Source organism: Aethalodelphis obliquidens, unplaced genomic scaffold, assembly GCF_003676395.1.
Source record: "Aethalodelphis obliquidens isolate GAN/ISIS:26980383/991018 unplaced genomic scaffold, ASM367639v1 scaffold30, whole genome shotgun sequence".
Taxonomy (NCBI): Eukaryota; Metazoa; Chordata; class Mammalia; order Artiodactyla; family Delphinidae; genus Aethalodelphis; species Aethalodelphis obliquidens.
Genome location: NW_020837974.1, coordinates 16,167,085 through 16,187,308, shown reverse-complemented (window position 1 = coordinate 16,187,308; position 20,224 = coordinate 16,167,085). Strand labels below are relative to the sequence as shown.

Genomic DNA, 20,224 nt, shown 5'->3' with positions numbered 1-20,224 from the left:
GGCAAGTATTAAACAAAGTATTAAACTAGTCCACCTCCTTCACCTATTTTTCTGCTCAAGAAGGAAGAACATAATGCAAGGGCGCTTTCTCCTCTGGGCTCTGCCACCTCCCCCAGCCCTCCCCTGCCCTAGACACCACAGACATGGACAACAGACTCCCCCTTAAATAGTTGTTTATTGGCAGTAAGCTGGAAATGGCGGAGTTAGCGTACACAGACAACACCAGGCATCAATGTCACGAGGGAGGCAAGAGTGACGGGCAAGAGCAGCCTGGAGCCCCGGTTGAGGCCCCCTCTCTTCAAGAGTGAGTGTGGGAGGGGGCAGAGCCTGGAGTGTTGAGGGGGCAGCCTTAGAACACCTCCGCTTAGTAGGCATGGTTAGAGATGAAGAGGGACTCACTGGCTGCAGCCCCCGCCTTACCACTTGGGGTGTACTTTCCTTGGCAGGCAAGGCTGTTGGCCTAAAAGGGGAGAGGAGCCAGAGTGAGAAGGTTCCTTCTCAGATCCCATCCACCCCAGCACCCTGCCCACCTCCTGCCCCATCCTCACCAGGGCTCGCTTGACGTATTCTTCCTGAGCAGCCTTCAGGTTCTCCTTCTTTCCACCCCAAGTCTTCAGGGCAGAGGCCTGCAGGGCTCGGCCGTAAGAGAAGGTCAGCGCCCACGGCTTCAGCAGGGGACACTTGTTGATGGCGCTGAGGTTGATGGATGCCTCCTCTTCACTCTGGCCTCCAGATAGGAAGGTGATCCCTGTAGAAGAAGGGGGTGAAATGGGGGTAGGGGCTGTAGTCAGAGACCCGGGGGACTGGTAGGAGGCCCTAGAAGCTGACCTGGAAATTAGAGCACATGGGCACAAGGTTTATGGGTACAGTCTGTCTACCTCCCAGAGGTCAAGATGAGGGTGTGGGTCTCACCAGGGACAGCGGGGGGCACTGTGCGACGCAGCGCTGTGACAGTTGCCATGGCAATCTCCTCGTGAGAATATTTATGGGTGCAGGCGTGGCCTGGGGTTACCATATTGGGCTTCAGCAAGGTGCCTTCCAGGTAGATGTGGTGGTCACTCAGAGCCTTGTAGACAGCAGCCAGCACCTACGGCAGGGCGGGACCAAAGTGGGGTGGGGTGAAGCAGGGAGGGGTACGGGGGTCAGCCCCAGGGCCCCCAGCCCAGCTCTCTAGCCCACCTCACTGCCCAGGCAGGCAACCTACCTTCTCGGTTACATACTGACAGCGTTTCAAGTCATGGTCCCCATCAGGGAGGATCTCAGGCTCCACGATGGGCACAATGCCATTCTGTGGGGTGAGGGACAGGGCAGCCTTGAGGCCTCCTAACCCAGAGCCCCACCTACGGCTCTCCACAGCCACTGACCAAGATCTTATCTCCATGACGACAGAGACCCCTGGCTTCACAGCCCTTGGCCGATTGCAGGAGATCAGCCATCTCCCCAGATCCACCTGCACAACCCCTATTCTGCTCTTCTGCTTGCAGAGCCTTCCACGGGCCCAAGCCTCGTGCTTGGTGAGGATCCGGGGCAGTTGCCTTGGGGAAGGTAGGTAGCCTGGCACATGGGTGGCAGGCTAGCTGACATGCTGGAATGGAAAGAGGTGGGAAGTGGCCTCTTGGGGACCTACAGGCCCACCTGCTGGCAGATGCTGGCATAACGGGCCAGGACATTGGCGTTTTCCATGATGGCGAGGGTGGAGGGGGTGTGTTCCCCTATCTTCAGCACACAACGCCACTTGGCAAAGTCAGCTCCGTCCTTCTTGTACTGGGCACAGCGCTCCGACAGCCCATCCAGCCCTGTAGAGGGGACGGAGGAATCAAAGCATGGCAGAGGAGGGGGCACGTGGCCCCCCCACACCCTGGGCACCCAGAGGGGTACCGAGCTGGGTGGGCTGGTGGGTAGGGCTGGGAGCTAAACGGTTCTCACCTTGGGTGGTTGTCTCGCCGTTTGTTCCTGCCAGGGGTACCACACCCTTGTCTACCTGTTGGAGTGGGGCAACAACACAGGACAGGGAAGTGATCTCTAGTGCCCTTTTCTCCTCTGTAGCCCCGCCCTGTCCCAGCTTTACTTCCTCTCTCAAGTATCTTTCCTGATTTGCAAATGTTTCACATAGTCACGTTATCTGATCCTATAGAGCAGGACACACACAGAGAGCCGGGGCTCCTACCACTTACTAACCCTATGAGCAAAACGCTTCATGGCCTTGAGCGTCTAGTTTTTCAATTGTATAATAAGTGTAACACCTGCCTCTCACAATTGCAAGGATTAAAAATGCCAAGCAGGTCCCATATGTTTCTAGCTTTTTTACACGCGATTTGGAGGTGATCTGGGGCAGACTCCACCCAAGTCTCCAGGCTTCTGACCCGAAGTTCATCCCCCAGCCTGCTACTCTGGATTTCTTTCCCCCAGATCCATCTTACATCTCACACCCTGAGGCCTAGCCCCCTCACCTTGATGCCCACAACACCGCCCTTGGCTTTGATAACTTGGGGGAAGGGACGCCCATCATCTGTCTTCTGGTAGAGTGTCTCATGAAAGAGGATGACGCCCCCAATGCAGGGATTCACGCGGTCGTCGGCAGTCAGCAGCAGTTGGCGGTAGAAGCGCCGGTTCTCCTCGGTGTTCTCGGTGCCAATGGACTGCAGTCGCTTGGCAATGCTCCCTGGAGGGAAGCATCACATGGGAATAAGGGGATCAGCCTATCACCCCCAACCTGGGGCCCTCCTCCCACTGTGTCCTGCCCGCACCGGTGGACTCATCTGCAGCCAGGATGCCCTTGCCCGGAGCCACAATCCGGTGAGCAATGTCAGAGAGCTCCTTCTTCTGCTCCGGGGTCAGTGCTGGGTATTGGTGGGGCATGGTGCCTGTCGGTTCCTGGGCAGGAGACAGACCAGGGAGGGCTTAGTTAGCAGGGTCTTCCCGTGGTCTCCCAACAAGCAAGGCCCCTTGCCTGGAGGTCAGGGCAAAGGTTCCCTACCTCCCCTGCCCCACAACTGGCAGGACTTGGGGCACTTGCTGTCCCCAGCTCTCCCCTACACCTGACTTCCCTATACTAGGCCTGCCTCCTGTACCTTTCCTAACTCTGTTGCTGGGTGTTGCCCAGCTGAGGGTGGGGCTGTATACTGGCATCTGGGGTAAAGGGAATAGGCCAGAGCCATGGACAGGCAAGTCACGTGGAAGCCGGACCCTCCTGGCTTGCGCTCTGCCATGGGGTCACCTTGCCTGGAAGCAAAACCGAACCAGAGTATTTTAGAATTAGAGGTTGTGCAGAAGGCAGAAGGCCCAACCTCCTCATCTGAAAGGAGCCTGAAAAGGGAAAAGGTCTGTGTTTCAAGCCACACAGCAACCCTAGAGCCAGATGTGAGCGTAGCACCCAGATCTTCTGACTGTTACAGGAGTGTTCCTTGCAGAGATCCCAGGGCTGGCTCAGGCTCCATGGCCTCAAGGACACCCCAAGGTCAGGCTTCTCCCCCCACCGTGGGGGGAGGTTGTTAGAAAAAGGGTGTTAGGAAAAAGGCAGGAGGGTCATCAGAAGCCCAGAAAAGGGCCGCAGAGGAAGCCTAGCCCGAGGTGGAGGAAAGGGGTGGTTTGTCGCTCTCACTGGTCATACAGGGTGAGAGAATGTGGAGGAAAGGCAAGCGCCCACCCCCTCCCCTGAAAAATGCTCATGTCTGCTCTGCGGCTGCAGCTGTTCCAGGCTCAGAATCAAGGTCACCCGATAAGGAAAAATAGGGAAAAGTGTTCATGGGGCATCAGAAGCTGCCGAGGGGTTTCCCCTGCTCGGCGGGGGCACCCGTCTCCCAGGACAGGGACCAACCACCCGCTTTCGGGAACCCTGAGGCAGTATATGAGCTGGCCCCCACCCCTCGGGGCCTCCTAGGATCCCTGCAGAGGCAAAGGGGCCATAATACTTGCACCAAGAGTCCTAACAAGAAAAGGGGAGGGGGAAATGGTACTTCATCTCGCCCTGCTTCCTTCCTCCCTGCCGTGACTCAGCGCGGAGCGGCCCTTGGACTGCGCAGCAAACCGCGGGAGCTCAAGCTGGAAGAGTTGGGGAGTCTGGGCTAGGAGCACAGGTGTGGGTGGTGGTGGAGAGGGGAGATGCTGGGCCCGGGTGGGGGCGCTCCGCGCGGACGCCCGACCCGCCACTACATCCCGGATCCTTCCTCACGACCCTCTCCCTGACCTTCGCACGTGGCGAGGGGCGCTCACCTGGCACAGGAGAGGGGCGGACTGGCGGGGTGCAGCGGTGAAGAGCCGCGGGCTGGCGAGTGGACTGAGGGAGCGAACACGGCAGTCGTCACCGGGACTCTGGTTCTGAGGCGCGTTCCAAGGGGAACGCAGCCTACTCAGCTCCCGAGGCGGGGCGCGCGGGGGCGGGCGGGAAGGAGGTGGTGCCGCGCCTTATAAAGGCACCGCTCCACCCTCCGCGGAGATTTTTCCCTTTGCAGGGGTCCGGAGGCGCCCCGGCGTCCAATTGCAGGCGAGGGACTGTGCGAGAGACCGCCCCCCGAAAGGCGAAGCCCGGAGGCGGCGCTTGGGCGAGGACAGTGCGGCGAGAACACGATCCCTTCCCCCACCCCGTCCCCCTCGGACGTGACTCGGGCCACATCCCGCGGGTCGCGGGGGCCCTCCCCTCCCTCTCCCTTCTCCTCCCCCCCCCCCCGCTTGGCGTGCTTTGGGGCGCTGTGACTCAGCCGATTTGGGGCACCGGCAGAGATGGGGATGCGGTGGGGGTCGGGTCGGAGAAAAGCGGGTGGCACATCCCGAAAAGACTGAGGCTCAGCTTCCCCCGCCAGGGGCCCAGTCCAGCGGCCCGGGGCAGCCCCAGCTTCCGGCTGCGCTGAGGCAGCGTGCGTCGCGTTGTAACCGAATCCAGAGGTCAAGCGACTGCGAGCCCCGGCGGAAGAGAGGGCGGCGAGGGCACGCACGGGGAGCGCGAGGAGACGGCAGGGGTTGGCAAGGGGCGGAGGCGAGGCGGCAGCGGTTCCGGGTGTCCCGCGGGGAGACATCTGCGCCCCATTCCGGCGGGTCTGGCTCCCGCCGCCCGGGCCGCCCCCCGAAAGCCAGACCCAGCGGAAACCCGCCGGCTACCACTCTGCCCAAGCAAGTCTGGGGAGGCGAGGCCAGAGTCCCTGCGAAACTTCTCCCTGGCACTGACTTCCTTCTCCAAAATAAAATCCGTCCGCCCGCTGTCAGCCTCCCAGATATTTTTCTAGCCTCCCTATCCTACCCGCCAGGTCTCCCCTCTTAATCCCGACGCCTTCAGCCCAGCCCCACCCCCGCTCCGTCCTGCTGGCGCCCACCTGCGAGGAGGAGGCCGAAGGAGCGGGCAGAGCCTGGTCAGCAGCGAGTGAGTCAGGCCACACCCGGGCTGGGTTATAAGGCAGCTCCTGCCCTACCCCCAACCAATGTCCCCGACCTTCTCCGGTGACCCTTGCCCTTTCCTCACCACAGATCCCCTGGCAGGGGATCTATATTTAGGGAAACCTGAAGCTCCTGACATTCATGCCAGCTGGGGGCCTAAAGTGAAGGATGGGGAGGAAGCTGTGGGCCTGCCTCTTTGGGGGTGGGGGGAGGGTCCCCTGTCCACTCACCAGTACTTCAGAGGAAATTTCTTCCTTGGAAATCCAGACTGATGCCCTCAAAAGGTTGTCAGGAGAAATCTTTGGACAGGGATCTGCGCGGAGGAAAGGAGGGTAGGGGACTCAGATCCGTGGCCTTCCCTGTCTCCTCTGCTCCCCTGACTCTGGGCCTCTCGCTGGCTGCTGTGATTCTCCGGAGCCTGTTTCTTTAGAGGGAGAGCAGATGCAGGCACTACACTCACACCTCAGAATAACCAAGAGTCCATGGACAGGGTGTGCCTGGGGTACCCCTACACCCTGATATTCAAGGCCCAAGTTTGTCCCATAATGCTCACTGTGGTGAGCAGTGTCCCCCACCCTCACCTTCAAATACGATCATTTACTTGGGGAGGGGGAGAGGAGGGCAGGGGCACCTGGCAGAGCACCAGCCACTCTCTCTTCTGGCCCTCCAAAGGGGCCGCCATGCAGCTGGCGGAGGGCTCCTTGAGTCCCACTCTGCAGGGAGGCAGGCTCTCCACTGCTGGTTGCCAGGCTGGTGAGCTGGGTAGTCCATTTGTGGTTCCAATAGCCTGGAGAAAAGTGTCCTGAGGCCCCTCAGGGTACAGGGCCTGTGGGCCCTGGGAGCTGGCCGCTCCCCAAAGGGCAGGGACCCTGCGTCTTGTCATCGGAGCTTGATCTCAAAGCAGAGACAGTTGAGGCTCTGGCAGTCAGGAAGCTGGCACGCACAGGCACAGTCACAGAGCGGGCAGCAGCGAGGGCAGCGAGGGGCCCAATCCTGAGGGAGAGGAGAACGGGGTGAGGGAGTTGGGCAGGAGGAAGGGGGACCAGAGCCTGAAGCTGTTTCCTTCTCAGGGGAGAAGGGAACAGAGTGGCCTGCAAAGTCCCATTTGCCCAGTGGATCAGAGGGTGCCATTCACCATTCTTGGGAACAAATCAATTCTTTCTGCTGTTGAGAAATCAGCAAGGAGGCAATGTTCCTAACAGCTGGGTTCAGGAGCTGGAAGAAATCATTCGGTGGGCGGTGGGGGGTCCTTTCTTTCTTCCCATCTTATGGATGAGGAGACTGAGGACCAGAGGACAGCTGGCCCTGGACCCACGCTTAGGTCACAATGTTCAGCTCAGAGATGTTTCTCTTATAACACGCAATTCAAAGTCGTTAGACTGGGAAAGCACACACACACTGTCTATGATGAAAACAACTTGTTGGTTTTGTGGATTTCTTCCTTGGCCTGAGACGAAGCTGGATCTCATTCATCCTCTATTTCTGAGCACCTACTCTGTGCCAGGCACAGACTATGTTCATGAATGATTTTTAAAATCTAGTTTTCCTTAAAAATGGTAATTTGCAGATTTAATTTTTTAATGTTTAAAAGGAGTTACATCTCTTTTATTTATCAGAACCTTGAGTAGAGGGCCTCTTTACAAAAGAGGAAACGGAGGTTCAGAGAGGGGAGTGATCGTGCAAAGGAATACAACGAAGGAGTGGGGCTGGGATGGGTCTGGGCCTGCCTGCTCCCAGTCCTGAGATGCCCCCTGACCAACTGCTTCCCAGGGGCATGAATAGCAGCTTCTTTCAGGGTCTGCTAAGGTAGGGACAGTTCATCTCCCGTCTCCACTGAGCTACCAGGGGACTCACGCTCAGCAGGTGTCTGAGATACAGATGAATGTTGAATGAATGGATCAATCAAAGCATATCATTTTTCCCTCTTTAGGCAAAGAAGGAAGAAGAGGGCTTCTCATCTCCCAGGGGAGACAGAAGGTCTGCCTCTTGGGGAATAAGAACAGCAAGTCCTTAGGAAGGGAGAACCGGTCCACTCCGACCCATTCCTCTTCTGCCCTGGGACACGGATGATCTGTCACCGCTGCAGGCAGGGACTGGAGTCAGGCCAAGTGGCTGGAATAGGACCCACCCAGGATGTGTGACAAGGCTGGCTCCTTGAGGCCTAAGGCAGAGTTAGTGACAGTCACAGTTGCACAGCTCAATCAGACACCGGGCCAAGCCAGGAATAGGGGAATGACCTTTAGAAGAGCTGAGGTTTCGGGGTGCAGTGTCCGATGACTGGTGAGATCAGATATCACCAGGGGCTCCGGTGAGGGGAGGGCATCTGCTCCTGCTAAAAGAATTGTCTCTCTAGAAAGAGGTAGAAGTATATCATGGTGGAGGGGAGAGAGCGAGGTGGCTTCCTTGTGTTTGATGGGGGTGTGGTTTGGGGTGTCTCTGGGGAGTCCCAGTCTGGGCTGAAGTCAACTCTGTGGGTTTTTGGAGGACTTGCAGCGTCATTCTGTGCGCAGAATTGGGGGCTGAGAGAGGTCCCACTGCTCTCGCTTCAGAGAAGAGGGTATTAAAAGCATTTTTTGGCTCTGCCCCCTGGAAGGGTTTGGCTCTAGTTGTTAATAACTAGCTAATGGATATCTCGATTCTCACAGGCAGCCTTGTGGCTTCTGGAAGGAATCTGCTTTTTTTAAGTACATTAAACAAGGGCTCCACATGACTGTTAAGCCCTGTGTTTCTCTAGGCCTGTAGTTTTTCACTCTGATTTCTTTCACTTTGAGGTTGTGAAGGCCAGCCATCGTTACTGTTTGGAGCTCAGGGTTTGAATCTAGTTCAGGCCCAGGTGTGGCTAATTCATGATTTGTGCCTCAGTTTCCTCATCTCTGAAATATATTTTAAATATAACACCTACTTCACAGGGTCACTGTGGGGAATCAGTGGAAGGCACAAAGCACGGTGCCTGGTAGGGAGGGAGCTCTCAGCAAAAGGGAGCTCCTCTGTCACAGCGCTTTTCCCTCAGCAATAGCTCTTAACCCTGGTGGTATGTGTCAGTCGTGTAAGAACTTGTTAAAGATTCGCAAATTCCGATCCCATTCCAGATCTGCTGGGCATGGGGCCTGGATGCCTGGCTTCCCATTTAAGCCTCGTTCCAGCTTCTGATCACACAAGGGGCTGAGAACCAATCACTGCCCTGGATTGCATCATTTCTCACCCTCGATTCAGAATGTGAGGCAATTTCTCACATTGCCTACTTATTTCTCTGTCCTTTGCGGGAATGTAAGCCCCGTGGTGGCCGTGTCTACCTTGTTTCCACTGCGCCCCCAAGGCTCAGCACAGTGCCTCAACAGTGACTCCATAAATCTTCCATAAGTGAATAAATAAATGAATGAATGAATTAGGTCCTCATGACATACCTGTGAAAGAAGTAACATAGGCAGGTTTCTCCCTGAGAGAAAGAGAAGCCTGGGTTTGTGTCTCCACCCAGGCTTTAGGCCTCTGTAAGCCTCAGTTTCTACAGCTGTGAAGAAGCCAAGAGCTTTGGAATATTTGTGGTGGCTATTGTTACTATAAGGAAACTGAAGAACACAGAGGCCTTACTGTGCCTTGTGGAAAGACAGCTCAAGGAAAGAATGACCATTTGTCATTCTAGAATCCTTCCTGGCTCTGGCAGAAGTCGGGTAGGATCAGGACCTGAGGTCTCCAGCTTGGACGCCCTGCAGCCCTGGAGGCGGCAGTGGGAGGAGCCAGTCCCTCCTGACAGCGCACCTCACTTTCAAGGAGGAAGAGAGGCCTCTGACTCTTCCCTCCCCGCGGACAGAAGGTGAAGGGAGTGGTGTCCCCAGGAGAGGGGGCCAGAAATCATTGTGCAATTGAGCATTTCTTATAGAGTAGGAGGTTTGAGGACCCAGGGTCTTCTCCTTTTTCCCCTTTGTCCCCCTAGCCCCAGCCCTGGGCCCCATCTCCAGGCTATCCCTGGGAAACCAGACGCAGATTACCTGAAAGAGGAGAACTCCTTGCCCCATAATTTATTTTGAAACTCAAAACATCTTGCAGGGATTTGCAACTGCAGTCTGCCCGAGTTATGAATTTGCTTGGTCTTTTCCCCTCACTCTTCCCTCCCTGGGGAAGGTCCCCACTTCAAGGGCAGGAGCTTTGCTGTCTACATCTCTGAGCCCAAAATCATCAGAGCCTAGGAAGGTGGTCAATTACACTTAACATGTGGCTTTAAAGCCACAAATGCAGAATTGGCCTGTCCTCTGTGAGCCAGGCTTCTCCCTGAGGGTTCTGTTTCAACACATGAAGGAGCAATTTGCTGGGCAAGACTCTACTGTGGAATGCTGGAAAAGTGACTAAATTTCCCTGAGCCAATTTATTCCCCTGCAAAAGGAGGATAAAAACATGGATAGGTAACCAAGGTGTGATGCCACGTTAAAAAGGGCAAGTGGCAGATGTGAGGAAATAGTCTGTGTGGTATATGTGGTATGACTACATTTTTACCAATAGTAAAATACAACAGTGATAGTACTGTATGTGTATTAGTATATGAGGGACATACACCAAATGTAGCAACCTTGGTTAGAGAGCTAGTTTATAAAGTGACTTGTACTTTCTATGTATTTCTACATGCACACTTTGTAATTAAAAAAATACATATAGATAGGTTTTTAAAATATCCAGCTCTCGGGGTTGTTAATCAAGTAGCACAGTATCTAGAACATCGTGTTTACTCTGCAAACAGAAGGAGCTCTGTGAGGGGCTGTCTTTTCTTTTAACTACCATTTTCAGAAGTAGAAATGTGCCCTACATGTTACATACATTACCTTTCTCCAGATGCTGCCCTATTTTCCTTTCTCCAAGTAGCTTTCATTACCAGAAAATATCTGATATGTTGTTTTTGGCTGTCTCCACCTGACCCAGTACCTGGAACTGTGCCTGGCCTAGAATAGGTACTCAGTAATAAATTTTGTTGAACCAAAAAATGAATGCAGGGCTTTCCTGGTGGTGCAGTGATTGAGAGTCCGCCTGCCGATGCAGGGGACGCGGGTTCGTGCACCTGTCCGGAGGATCCCGCATGCCGCGGAGCGGCTGGGCCCGTGAGCCATGGCGGCTAAGCCTGCGCGTGCGGAGCCTGTGCTCCGCAATAGTAGAAGCCACGGCAGTGAGAGGCCCGCGTACCGAAAAAAAAAAAAAGAATGCACAGAGAGTACCAAGATCAGCACTCACGGGCCAGAACGAGAACTCACAGATTCGGCGGGCTGGGGGCAGCAGGCATCCAGGTAGTGGGCTGGGCTGGGCAGAGGAAAGTCACAGGCTTCTGCGCAGGTCCAGCAACAGTCTTGGGGCCTGGAGGCGCCTTGCTTCCTGCAGGGGGAGCTGCAGTCTGTGCAGCAGCCCTGGGCCTAAGAGAAGGCAGGGCTCAAGCTCTGGGCCAGGCGGCAGGTAGGGAGGTACAGCCAAGACTCAGTTTTGGGGAGAGGGGCAGCAGAAGGTTCAGCTGAGGACGAGAAGAGGATCTCCTGGTCCCACGAAAGGGACAGATGCGGGGACTAAATAGCAAAGGTGTCTCAGGGTAACGGCCTACAAATGAGGGGAAAAATTGACCAGGTTCCTCCTCCCCCAGGCCCACCCTTCAGCCCTCACCAGGCCCCTCACCAGCAGGCAGTGCCTAGTCAGCAGCACTAGGCCCAGCAGCAACAAATAGATGCCCACAGCGAGGACGACAATGGCAGGGATGGGGAGCAGCAGGGAGGGGCTGCTGACGGGAGCCGGGGTTGGATTCCACGGGCTAGAGGAGGCCTGGACAGCACAGGAGGAAGGGGTGATGAGGAGATGCGGAGGGGCTGCAGGGACACAGAAATACCAGGAGGGACACGGGAGGTGGCTGGGAAAAGGGGAGGAACAGCCACCAGGTGGTGGGAAGAGAGTGAATAGGACTACACTGTCTTGTCCCCAAACCTGCCTTTTCTCTTGTCATCCCCATTTCAGCACCATCGAGGACCTGTTGGTCATTCTAGACTTTTCCAAGATTTATTGCCTTTCCTTTCAGAATGCCTCTCCAAACAGATCTATTGTCTCTGCTTCCACTGCACTACTTTACCATCCCTCAGCCCATAGTACTGGCCTCTAACTGTCTTGCAACCTGCAGTTGTGACCCTTTCCACACCAGCTGTCCTGCGTATCCCTCCCTCCCTTGCGGTCCATCAATGGCTCCCACCGACTCAGTCCAAACTTCTTATCTCAGCGACAAAGGCCTCAATCTGGCCCTGCCTACCTCTCCCTCTCCCCCATTACACTCCAGCCATACTGAAGTCCTAGCAGTTCCCCAAATGCCCTGGCCTCTCTCTCACGCCCACCTCTCTGCCCATGCTGTTCCTTCTGCCTGGGATGCCTTTTCTTCTCTGTTGCTTGGCTAGCTCCTCATCTTGCCAAAGTGGGATGTGCCCTTCCATGGGAAGGCCGTCCCTGCAACTCTCTTTCTGTCTCACAGCTCTTGTCCTGAGCTGGAAGGGTCTATGTTGGGTAAAGAGCCCCCTCTCCAGTCCAGGCTCCAAGGCAGGCAAAGTCAGGGTGAGTGGAGGGCGCTGAGGGGGCCGCTCCAGAGAGGGGTAGGACTCACGTCCATTGGGCAGGACAGCGCCAGTCAGTCCAGGAGCTGCAGAGGAGAGAAAGTCCTGGGCCTCAGACACTGAGAGGGGCCATTAGCCTGGGATGCCCATTCTCCTCCTCCCATTTCCCGTTTGGGGAAACTGAGGCCCAACGACGGTCCCTGGTCCGGACAGCGATGATGGGGATTCGGGGCAGCGCCTCCTTCGAAGGCCCCAGCCCGACCCTGGCCACATCCTACCGTTGTCCCCAAACCCCGGGCTCCCTCCATCGACTATCCCCATCACCTGCGCCCTCGGGGCCGCGGGCAGTCCACGGATTCCGCTCCTTGTTTGCTCCAATCGGCCGCAGCTACTGCACCGCCCAGAAGCCTCCCGCTGCTTCTCCCTGTTGTCATGGGGATCAGAGCGCCGCTACTACGGTGGCCGCTCAGACCCAAAATTCCTTCTACGCGCCCCTCGTTTCCCTTTTCCAGTCTGTGGACGCCCGCTCTTCTTTCTAGTCGATGTCCGCTGGGCTTTGCGGCAGTTACCGAGTAGAAATGGCGAGAGTTCCCGCCGCTACCCGCCTGGCTCGGATCCTCATCGTGCGCTGGGTCCTGCGGCGCTGCAAAAGCAAGCCTGAACTCCCGGGCTACACCGCCCACTGGCTGTGTGACTTCGGCCAAATCACTGCGCCTCACTGAGTCCATTTTCCCCTCTGTAAAACGGAGAAACGCCTGCCTCCCAGGGATATTGTAAAACTCAGAGACACTTCTTAATTGTATAGAATTATCCTCAATAATTTTTCAACCTGACCCCCCCACTCATTTTTATTGACAGTGCCCAAATTTAAGAGCCATCATCTGGTCTCTTCAACCTTCACATCATTATCAAAGTGATTTCCTCCCACCCACGTCAGATCTTGTGCCTTTTTTCTTTTTTAAAAAATAAATTTATTAATTTAATTTATTTATTTTTGGCTGCATTGGGTCTTCGTTGATGCGCGTGGGTTTCCTCTGGTTGGAGTGAGCGGGGGCTACTCTTCGTTGCGGTGTGCGGGCTTCTCACTGCGGTGGCTTCTCTTGTTGCGGAGCATGGGCTCTAGACACGCAGGCTTCAGTAGTTGTGGCACCCAGGGTCAGTAGTTGTGGCTCGCGGGCTCTAGAGCGCAGGCTCAGTAGTTGTGGTTCACGGGCTTAGTTGCTCCGCGGCATGTGGGTTCTTCCCGGACCAGGGCTCAAACCCGTGTCCCATGCATTGGCAGGCGGATTCTTTTTTTTTTTTTTATTTTATTTTATTTATTTTTTTATACAGCAGGTTCTTATCAGTCATCAATTTTATACACATCAGTGTATACATGTCAATCCCAATCGCCCAATTCAGCACACCATCATCCCCACCCCCACCCCCCGCCGTGGCTTTCCCCCCTTGGTGTCCATACGTTTGTTCTCTACATCTGTGTCTCAACTTCTGCCCTGCAAACCGGTTCATCTGTACCATTTTTCTAGGTTCCACATACATGCGTTAATATACGATATTTGTTTTTCTCTTTCTGACTTACTTCACTCCGTATGACAGTCTCTAGATCCATCCACGTCTCAACAAATGACTCAATTTCATTCCTTTTTATGGCTGAGTAATATTCCATTGTATACATGTACCACATCTTCTTTATCCATTCATCTGTCGATGGGCATTTAGACTGCTTCCATGACCTGGCTATTGTAAATAGTGCTGCCATGAACATTGGGGTGCGTGTGTCTTTTTGAATTATGGTTTTCTCTGGGTATATGCCCAGTAGTGGGATTGCTGAGTCATGTGGTAATTCTATTTTTAGTTTTTTAAGGAACCTCCATACTGTTCTCCATAGTGGCTGTATCAGTTTACATTCCCACCAAGAGTGCAAGAGGGTTCCCTTTTCTCCACACCCTTGTTGTTTGCAGATTTTCTGATGATGCCCATTCTAACTGGTGTGAGGTGATACCTCACTGTAGTTTTGATTTGCATTTCTCTAATAGTGATGTTGAGCAGCTTTTCATGTGCTTTTTGGCCATCTGTATGTCTTCTTTGGAGAAATGTCTATTTAGGTCTTCTGCCCATATTTGGATTGGGTTGTTTCTTTCTTTACTATTGAGCTGCGTGAATTGTTTATATATTTTGGAGATTAATCCTTTGTCCGTTGATTCGTTTGCAAATATTTTCTCCCATTCTGAGGGTTGTCTTTTCGTCTTGTTTATGGCTTCCTTTGCTGTGCAAAAGCTTTTAAGTTTCATTAGGTCCCATTTATTTATTTTTGGTCTTATTTCCATTACTCTAGGAGGTGGATCAAAAAAGATCTTGCTGCAATTTATGTCAAAGAGTGTTCTTCCTATGTTTTCCTCTAAAAGTTTTATAGTGTCCGGTCTTACATCTAGGTCTCCAATCCATTTTGAGTTTATCTTTATGTATGGTGTTAGGGAGTGTTCTGTTTTCCTTCTTTTACATGTAGCTGTCCAGTTTTCCCAGCACCACTTATTGAAGAGACTGTCTTTTCTCCATTGTATATCCTTGCCTCCTTTGTCATAGATTAGTTGACCATAGGTGTGTGGGTTTATCTCTGGGCTTTCTATCTTGTTCCATTGATCTATGTTTCTGTTTTTGTGCCAGTACCATATTGTCTTGATTACTGTAGCTTTGTAGTATAGTCTGAAGTCAGGGAGTCTGATTCCTCCAGCTCCGTTTTTTTCCTTCAAGACTGCTTTGGCTATTCGGGGTCTTTTGTGTCTCCATACAAAATTTAAAATTTCTTGTTCTAGTTCTGTAAAAAGTGCCATTGGTAATTTGATAGGGATTGCATTGAATCTGTAGATTGCTTTGGGTAGTATAGTCATTTTCACAATAGTGATTCTTCCAATCCAAGAACATGGTATATCTCTCCATCTGTTGGTATCATCTTTAATTTCTTTCATCAGTGTCTTATAGTTTTCTGCATACAGTTGTTTTGTCTCCCTAGGTAGGTTTATTCCTAGGTATTTTATTCTTTTTGTTGCAATGGTAAATGGGAGTGTTTCCTTTATTTCTCTTTCTGATCTTTTGTTGTTAGTGTATAGATAGGAATGCAAGAGATTTCTGTGCATTAATTTTGTATCCTGCAACTTTACCAAATTCATTGATTAGCTCTAGTAGTTTTCTGGTGGCATTTTTAGGATTCTCTATGTATAGTATCATGTCATCTGCAAAGAGTGACAGTTTTACTTCTTCTTTTCCAATTTGTACTCTTTTATTTCTTTTTCTTCTCTGATTGCCATGGCTAGGACTTCCAAAACTATGTTGAATAATAGTGGTGAGAGTGGACATCCTTGTCTTGTTCCTGATCTTAGAGGAAATGCTTTCAGTTTTTCACCATTGAGAATGATGTTTGCTGTGGGTTTGTCGTATTTGGCCTTTATTATGTTGAGGTAGGTTCCCTCTATGCCCACTTTCTGGAGAGTTTTTATCATAAATGGGTGTTGAATTTTGTCAAAAGCTTTTCCTGCATCTATTGGGATGATCATATGGTTTTTATTCTTCAGTTTGTTAACATGGTGTATCACATTGATTGATTTGCGTATATTGAAGAATGCTTGCATCCCTGGGATAAATCCCACTTGATCATGGTGTATGATCCTTTTACTGTGTTGTTGGATTCTGTCTGCTAGTATTTTGTTGAGGATTTTTGCATCTATATTCATCAGTGATATTGGTCTGTAATTTTCTTTTTTTGTAGTATCTTTGTCTGGTTTTGGTATCGGGGTGATGGTGGCCTCACATAGAATGAGTTTGGGAGTGTTTCTTCCTCTGCAATTATTTTTTTCTTTTTCTTGCGGTACGCGGGCCTCTCACTGTTGCGGCCTCTCCCATTGCGGAGCACAGGCTCCGGACAGGCAGGCTCAGCGGCCATGGCTCAGGGGCCCAGCCGCTCCGCGGCATGTGGGATCCTCCCGGGCCGGGGCACGAACCCGTGTCCCCTGCATCGGCAGGCGGACTCTCAATCACTGTGCCACCAGGGAAGCCCCTTCCTCTGCAATTTTTTGGACGAGTTTGAGAAGGATGGGCAGGTGGATTCTTAACTACTGCGCCACCAGGGAAGCCCAGATCTTGTGCTCTTTCAATTTTTCACCCCCACGCCAAACGGCTCGCCACTGACTCCAGGATAAAGCCCAAATGCTTTAGTTGACTGTCCACACCATCCACCCTGGGCCTATCTTCGGTTTATTCATTCACAATGTATCCCACAGCGTGTCAAGCACTGCTCTAGGCTCTGGGACTCTAGCAGAGACTAAGGCAGACAAATTTCCTGCCCTCGTGTTGCTTATATTCCACTGGGGGAAGAGGATCAGATAATATGTATACAGATAAGATCGTTTTGTGCCCCATCAACTCATTCAAGTTTCCACCGTAGGATCTGTTCAAGGTTCCTGAACCAGTGCATAGGGTTTCACAACTGCTGTTCCCTCTGCGTAGAACACCCTTCCCCTATCTCTCCCCACTGCCTCCACCCCAACCAACACCTTCCTCGTCCTTTGAACCACTGCTCAGTTTTGCTCAGTCATCTGCCTGCCTTAGGCAGAGGTGACTGCTTTGGTCATCATATACGTACAGCTGCTCTAGCACTTCTCACAAGGTAGTTAAATTCTCCATTTCACTGCCTGGCTCCTCAATTAGACCACAAGTGCCTGCGTCTAAATCGTCTCCATATCCCAAGCCCTAGCAATTAGCCTGGCCTTGAGGGGGCCTCCGCTAAGTACTTACTGATTCTGTGAATGAATAGAATCCAACCAATGCAGTAATGTTATCTCGATCCCCTGGTTCCCTTGGCTCTCACGGCACTCCTACCTCCCACTTTCATTCCTGACCTGTGTGGTTCTCCACACCCACGCTTGTACACAAGATCGCGCACACGTGCGTGCGCACACGCACACTCAGGTAAGCACACCTCCCCCACAGAGGCCTCAGACTTCATCCATGATTTCTGCATTCTGGCATGTTCCCCTGAAAGCAGCACTGTACACCTGCTTCTGTCCACATTCTCTACCCCAGTGTACCTCGCCACAGCTGCTGCCCCAGGGATTTTCTGCACCACGAGGCAGCCACAGAAATTGCCAAGGTCTGTGTTCCTGGTTCCCAAATCTCTCCTCTCCCCTTCAGCCACACTGAGAGGGTCCCAGGCACCTTCTCTGCCACCCCAGCCCTCTCAGAGGGGGATTCAAGCCCAGAAAACAGGAGTCTAGCTGTCCCCAGTGACACCTCTGTTGAGTCGAAGTCTGGGTCAGACTGCGTGCTTAGGGCTGTCCTGTTGTCTGCCCCTATCTTCGCAGAATGCTGAGACCCAAGATGAAACCAGTTCCCACCTCAGCCCCAGGAAAGGCTTCAAGTGACACATGGCCCCTCCCTCTCTTCAGCTCCTGCCAACGGAGAGACATCAGCTTTGGCAAGACCTCTGGACACGTCCAGGGCCTGCAGTGGCCAGACTCACCACGGGTGGTATTCTGTTCCTGCCACGGGTGCATACATTATGCAGGAGGGTGGACAGGGCACCAGGTCTGCTCACTGCAAGGCAAGCCAGTAGGAGGGGTGATGTATGCGCCCCACTTTGCCAGGGCCCCACTTCTACCCACATCACACCAATTGTTGGAGGCAGGGAGAAACTGACTTCACAATAGCTGAATAGCCATAAGATCTCCCTTTTTCTAAAGTTCAAAGCCGGCGATGTTAGATATTCTCACCTGTAGTTTTACACTGCCCCTGGGACAGAGAGTAAAAGATGATGTCCTAATCGTCATGGGGTGGGTGTGAGGCCTGAGACGCAGAGAAAACCAAGAAGATGAAAGACACCTCTGCAGACCTGGGCTTGCATATGGGAAGGCAACCTGGCAGTTCTGATTTTGATCTGATACTTTCAACCCCCTCCTATGGACATCAGATAATATTACCTCCCAGAGACAATGAGGGGTTCACCAGCCTCCTTATTATGAAAATGAAAGGCCTAGGCTTAGATAATTACTCCTTATCCCCAGGGGAGTAAGAAGCTGAGCTGAGCTGAGCATCAGTAGAAGCCTCTTCACAGACTTTATCTTTTTTTTTTTAAAACACCTTTATTGGACTATAATTGCTCTACAATGTTGTGTTAGCTTTTGCTTTATAACAAAGTGAATCAGCTATACATATACATATATCCCCATATCTCCTCCCACTTGCGTCTCCCTCTTACCCTCCCTATCCCACCCCTCTAGTTGGTCACAAAGCACCGAGCTGATCTCCCTGTGCCATGCAGCTGCTTCCCACTAGCTAGCTATTTTACATTTGGTAGTGTGTATATGTCCATGCCACTCTCTCACTTCGTCCCAGCTTCCCCTTCCCCCTCGCTGTGTCCTCAAGTCCATTCTCTACATCTGCATCTTTATTCCTGTCCTGCCCCTAGGTTCTTCAGAACTTTTTTTTTTTTTTTTGGATTCCATATATATGTGTTAGCATACGGTATTTGTTTTTCTCTTTCTGACTTACTTCACTCTGTATGACAGACTCTAGGTCCATCTACTTCACTACAAATAACTCAATTTCGTTTCCTTTTATGACTGAGTAATAGTCCGTTGTATATATGTGCCACATCTTCTTTATCCATTCATCTGTCGATGGACACTTAGGTTGCTTCCTTTTCCTGGCTATTGTAAATAGTGCTGCAATGAACATTGTGGTACATGACTCTTTTTGAGTTATGGTTTTCTCAGGGTACATGCCCAGTAGTGGGATTGCTGGGTCGTATGGTAGTTCTATTTTCAGTTTTTTAAGGAACCTCCATACTGTTCTCCATAGTGGCTGGATCAATTTACATTCTCACCAACAGGGCAAGAAGGTTCCCTTTTCTCCACACCCTCTCCAGCATTTATGGCTTGTAGATTTTTTGATGATAGCCATTCTGACCAGTGTGAGGTGATGCCTCATTGTAGTTTTGATTTGCATTTCTCTAATTATTAGTGATGTTGAGCATCCTTTCATGTGTTTGTTATCTGTATATCTTCTTTGGAGCAATGTCTATTTAGGTCTTCTGCCCATTTTGGATTGGGTTTTTTTTTTTTTGATATTGAGCTGCATGAGCTGCTTGTATATTTTGGAGATTAATCCTTTGTCATTTGCTTCATTTGCAAATATTTTCTCCCATTCTGAGGGTTGTCTTTTCGTCTTATGGTTTCCTTTGCTGTGCAAAAGCTTTTAAGTTTCATTAGGTCCCATTTATTTTTGCTTTTATTTCCATTTCTCTAGGAGGTGGGTCAAAAAAGGGCCTTGCTGTGATTTATGTCATAGAGTGTTCTGCCTATGTTTTCCTCTAAGGGTTTTATAGTGTCTGGCCTTACATTTAGGTCTTTAATCCATTTTGAGTTTATTTTTGTGTATGGTGTTAGGGAGTGTTCTAGTTTCCTTCTTTTACATGTAGCTGTCCAGTTTTCCCAGCACCACTTACTGAAAAGGCTGTCTTTTCTCTATTGTATATTCTTGCCTCCTTATCAAAGATAAGGTGACCATATGTGCATGGCTTTATCTCTGGGCTTTCTATCTTGTTCCATTGATCTATATTTCTGTTTTTGTGCCAGTGCCATACTGTCTTGATTACTGTAGCTTTGTAGTATAGTCTGAAGTCAGGGAGCCTGATTCCTCCGGCTCCGTTTTTCTTTCTCAAGATTGCTTTGGCTATTTGGGGTCTTTTGTGTTTCCATACAAATTGTGAATTTTTTTGTTCTAGCTCTGTGAAAAATGCCATTGGTAGTTTGATAAGGATTGCATTGAATCTGTAGATTGCTTTGGGTAGTATAGTCATTTTCACAATGTTGACTCTTCCAATCCAAGAACATGGTATATCTCTCCATTTGTTTGTATCATCTTTAATTTCTTTCATCAGTGCACAGACTTTATCTTATTTCATCCTAACAGTAGACCTCAGTGGCAGAAGCCATCATTTTCACTTTACAGATAGAAATGAATTAGGACCTAGTTGAGAAGGAATTTTAGAACCAGGCAAGATCTAGGTTTGAATTCTAGTTCTGCCACCATGTGTCTGTGTGACCTTGGGCAAGTCAGTTGACCTCCCTGACCCTCAGTCTTCACCTGGAAAGTAGGGATTACATAAGAGACTGGCAGGGCTCGTTGTGATGATTAGAGGAAATGTATGCAGAGCTGCTGGCACAGAACGGGGGTCATTAAAAAATAGAACAACATGGGACGTCCCTGGTGGTCCAGTGGCTGACTCCACTCTCCCAATGCAGGGGGTC

The 20,224-nt window shown here is 51.5% G+C and overlaps 2 protein-coding genes across 4 annotated transcripts; both read right to left on the bottom strand.

The window, feature by feature from the left end:
- Window positions 1-156: 156 nt before the first annotated feature.
- ALDOA (aldolase, fructose-bisphosphate A) lies at window positions 157-4,481 on the bottom strand. The gene is made up of 9 exons (XM_027126446.1): window positions 4,213-4,481; window positions 2,748-2,874; window positions 2,451-2,662; window positions 1,927-1,981; window positions 1,636-1,796; window positions 1,205-1,288; window positions 913-1,087; window positions 549-748; window positions 157-460 (listed from the first exon to the last, which is right to left on the bottom strand). The coding sequence occupies exons 2-9, from the start codon at window positions 2,857-2,859 to the stop codon at window positions 365-367; spliced, it is 1,095 nt and encodes a 364-aa protein (XP_026982247.1). The 5' UTR covers window positions 2,860-2,874; window positions 4,213-4,481; the 3' UTR covers window positions 157-364.
- Window positions 4,482-4,601: 120 nt separating this feature from the next.
- Window positions 4,602-12,400, bottom strand: LOC113630712 (keratin-associated protein 10-10). 3 transcript variants are annotated; one of them, XM_027126447.1, is made up of 6 exons: window positions 12,249-12,388; window positions 11,975-12,010; window positions 11,011-11,154; window positions 10,602-10,757; window positions 5,999-6,360; window positions 4,602-5,680 (listed from the first exon to the last, which is right to left on the bottom strand). In XM_027126447.1, the coding sequence occupies exons 2-5, from the start codon at window positions 11,978-11,980 to the stop codon at window positions 6,247-6,249; spliced, it is 420 nt and encodes a 139-aa protein (XP_026982248.1). In that variant the 5' UTR covers window positions 11,981-12,010; window positions 12,249-12,388; the 3' UTR covers window positions 4,602-5,680; window positions 5,999-6,246. The 3 variants fall into 3 exon arrangements, with proteins under 3 accessions (XP_026982248.1, XP_026982249.1, XP_026982250.1); XM_027126448.1 differs by lacking the exon at window positions 11,011-11,154 and having other exon boundaries at window positions 12,249-12,400; XM_027126449.1 differs by lacking the exons at window positions 11,011-11,154; window positions 12,249-12,388 and having other exon boundaries at window positions 11,975-12,240.
- Between the last annotated feature and the right edge of the window lie 7,824 nt (window positions 12,401-20,224).

Bases quoted from the DNA above. Each gene is read 5' to 3' on its own strand.
- ALDOA (XM_027126446.1), bottom strand. From the start codon at position 2,859: ATGCCCCACCAATACCCAGCACTGACCCCGGAGCAGAAGAAGGAGCTC. The intron at 1,982-2,450 runs GTGAGGGGGCTA...CCACTCCAACAG, and splicing joins GCGGTGTTGTGGGCATCAAG to GTAGACAAGGGTGTGGTACC. The intron at 1,088-1,204 runs GTAGGTTGCCTG...GCCCTGCCGTAG, and splicing joins GTCAGTATGTAACCGAGAAG to GTGCTGGCTGCTGTCTACAA.
- LOC113630712 (XM_027126447.1), bottom strand. The intron at 10,758-11,010 runs GTGAGGGGCCTG...GCCTTCTCTTAG, and splicing joins TGACTAGGCACTGCCTGCTG to GCCCAGGGCTGCTGCACAGA. The intron at 6,361-10,601 runs GTGAGTTCTCGT...CCTCTCCCTCAG, and splicing joins GCCCCCAGCCCGCCGAATCT to GATTGGGCCCCTCGCTGCCC.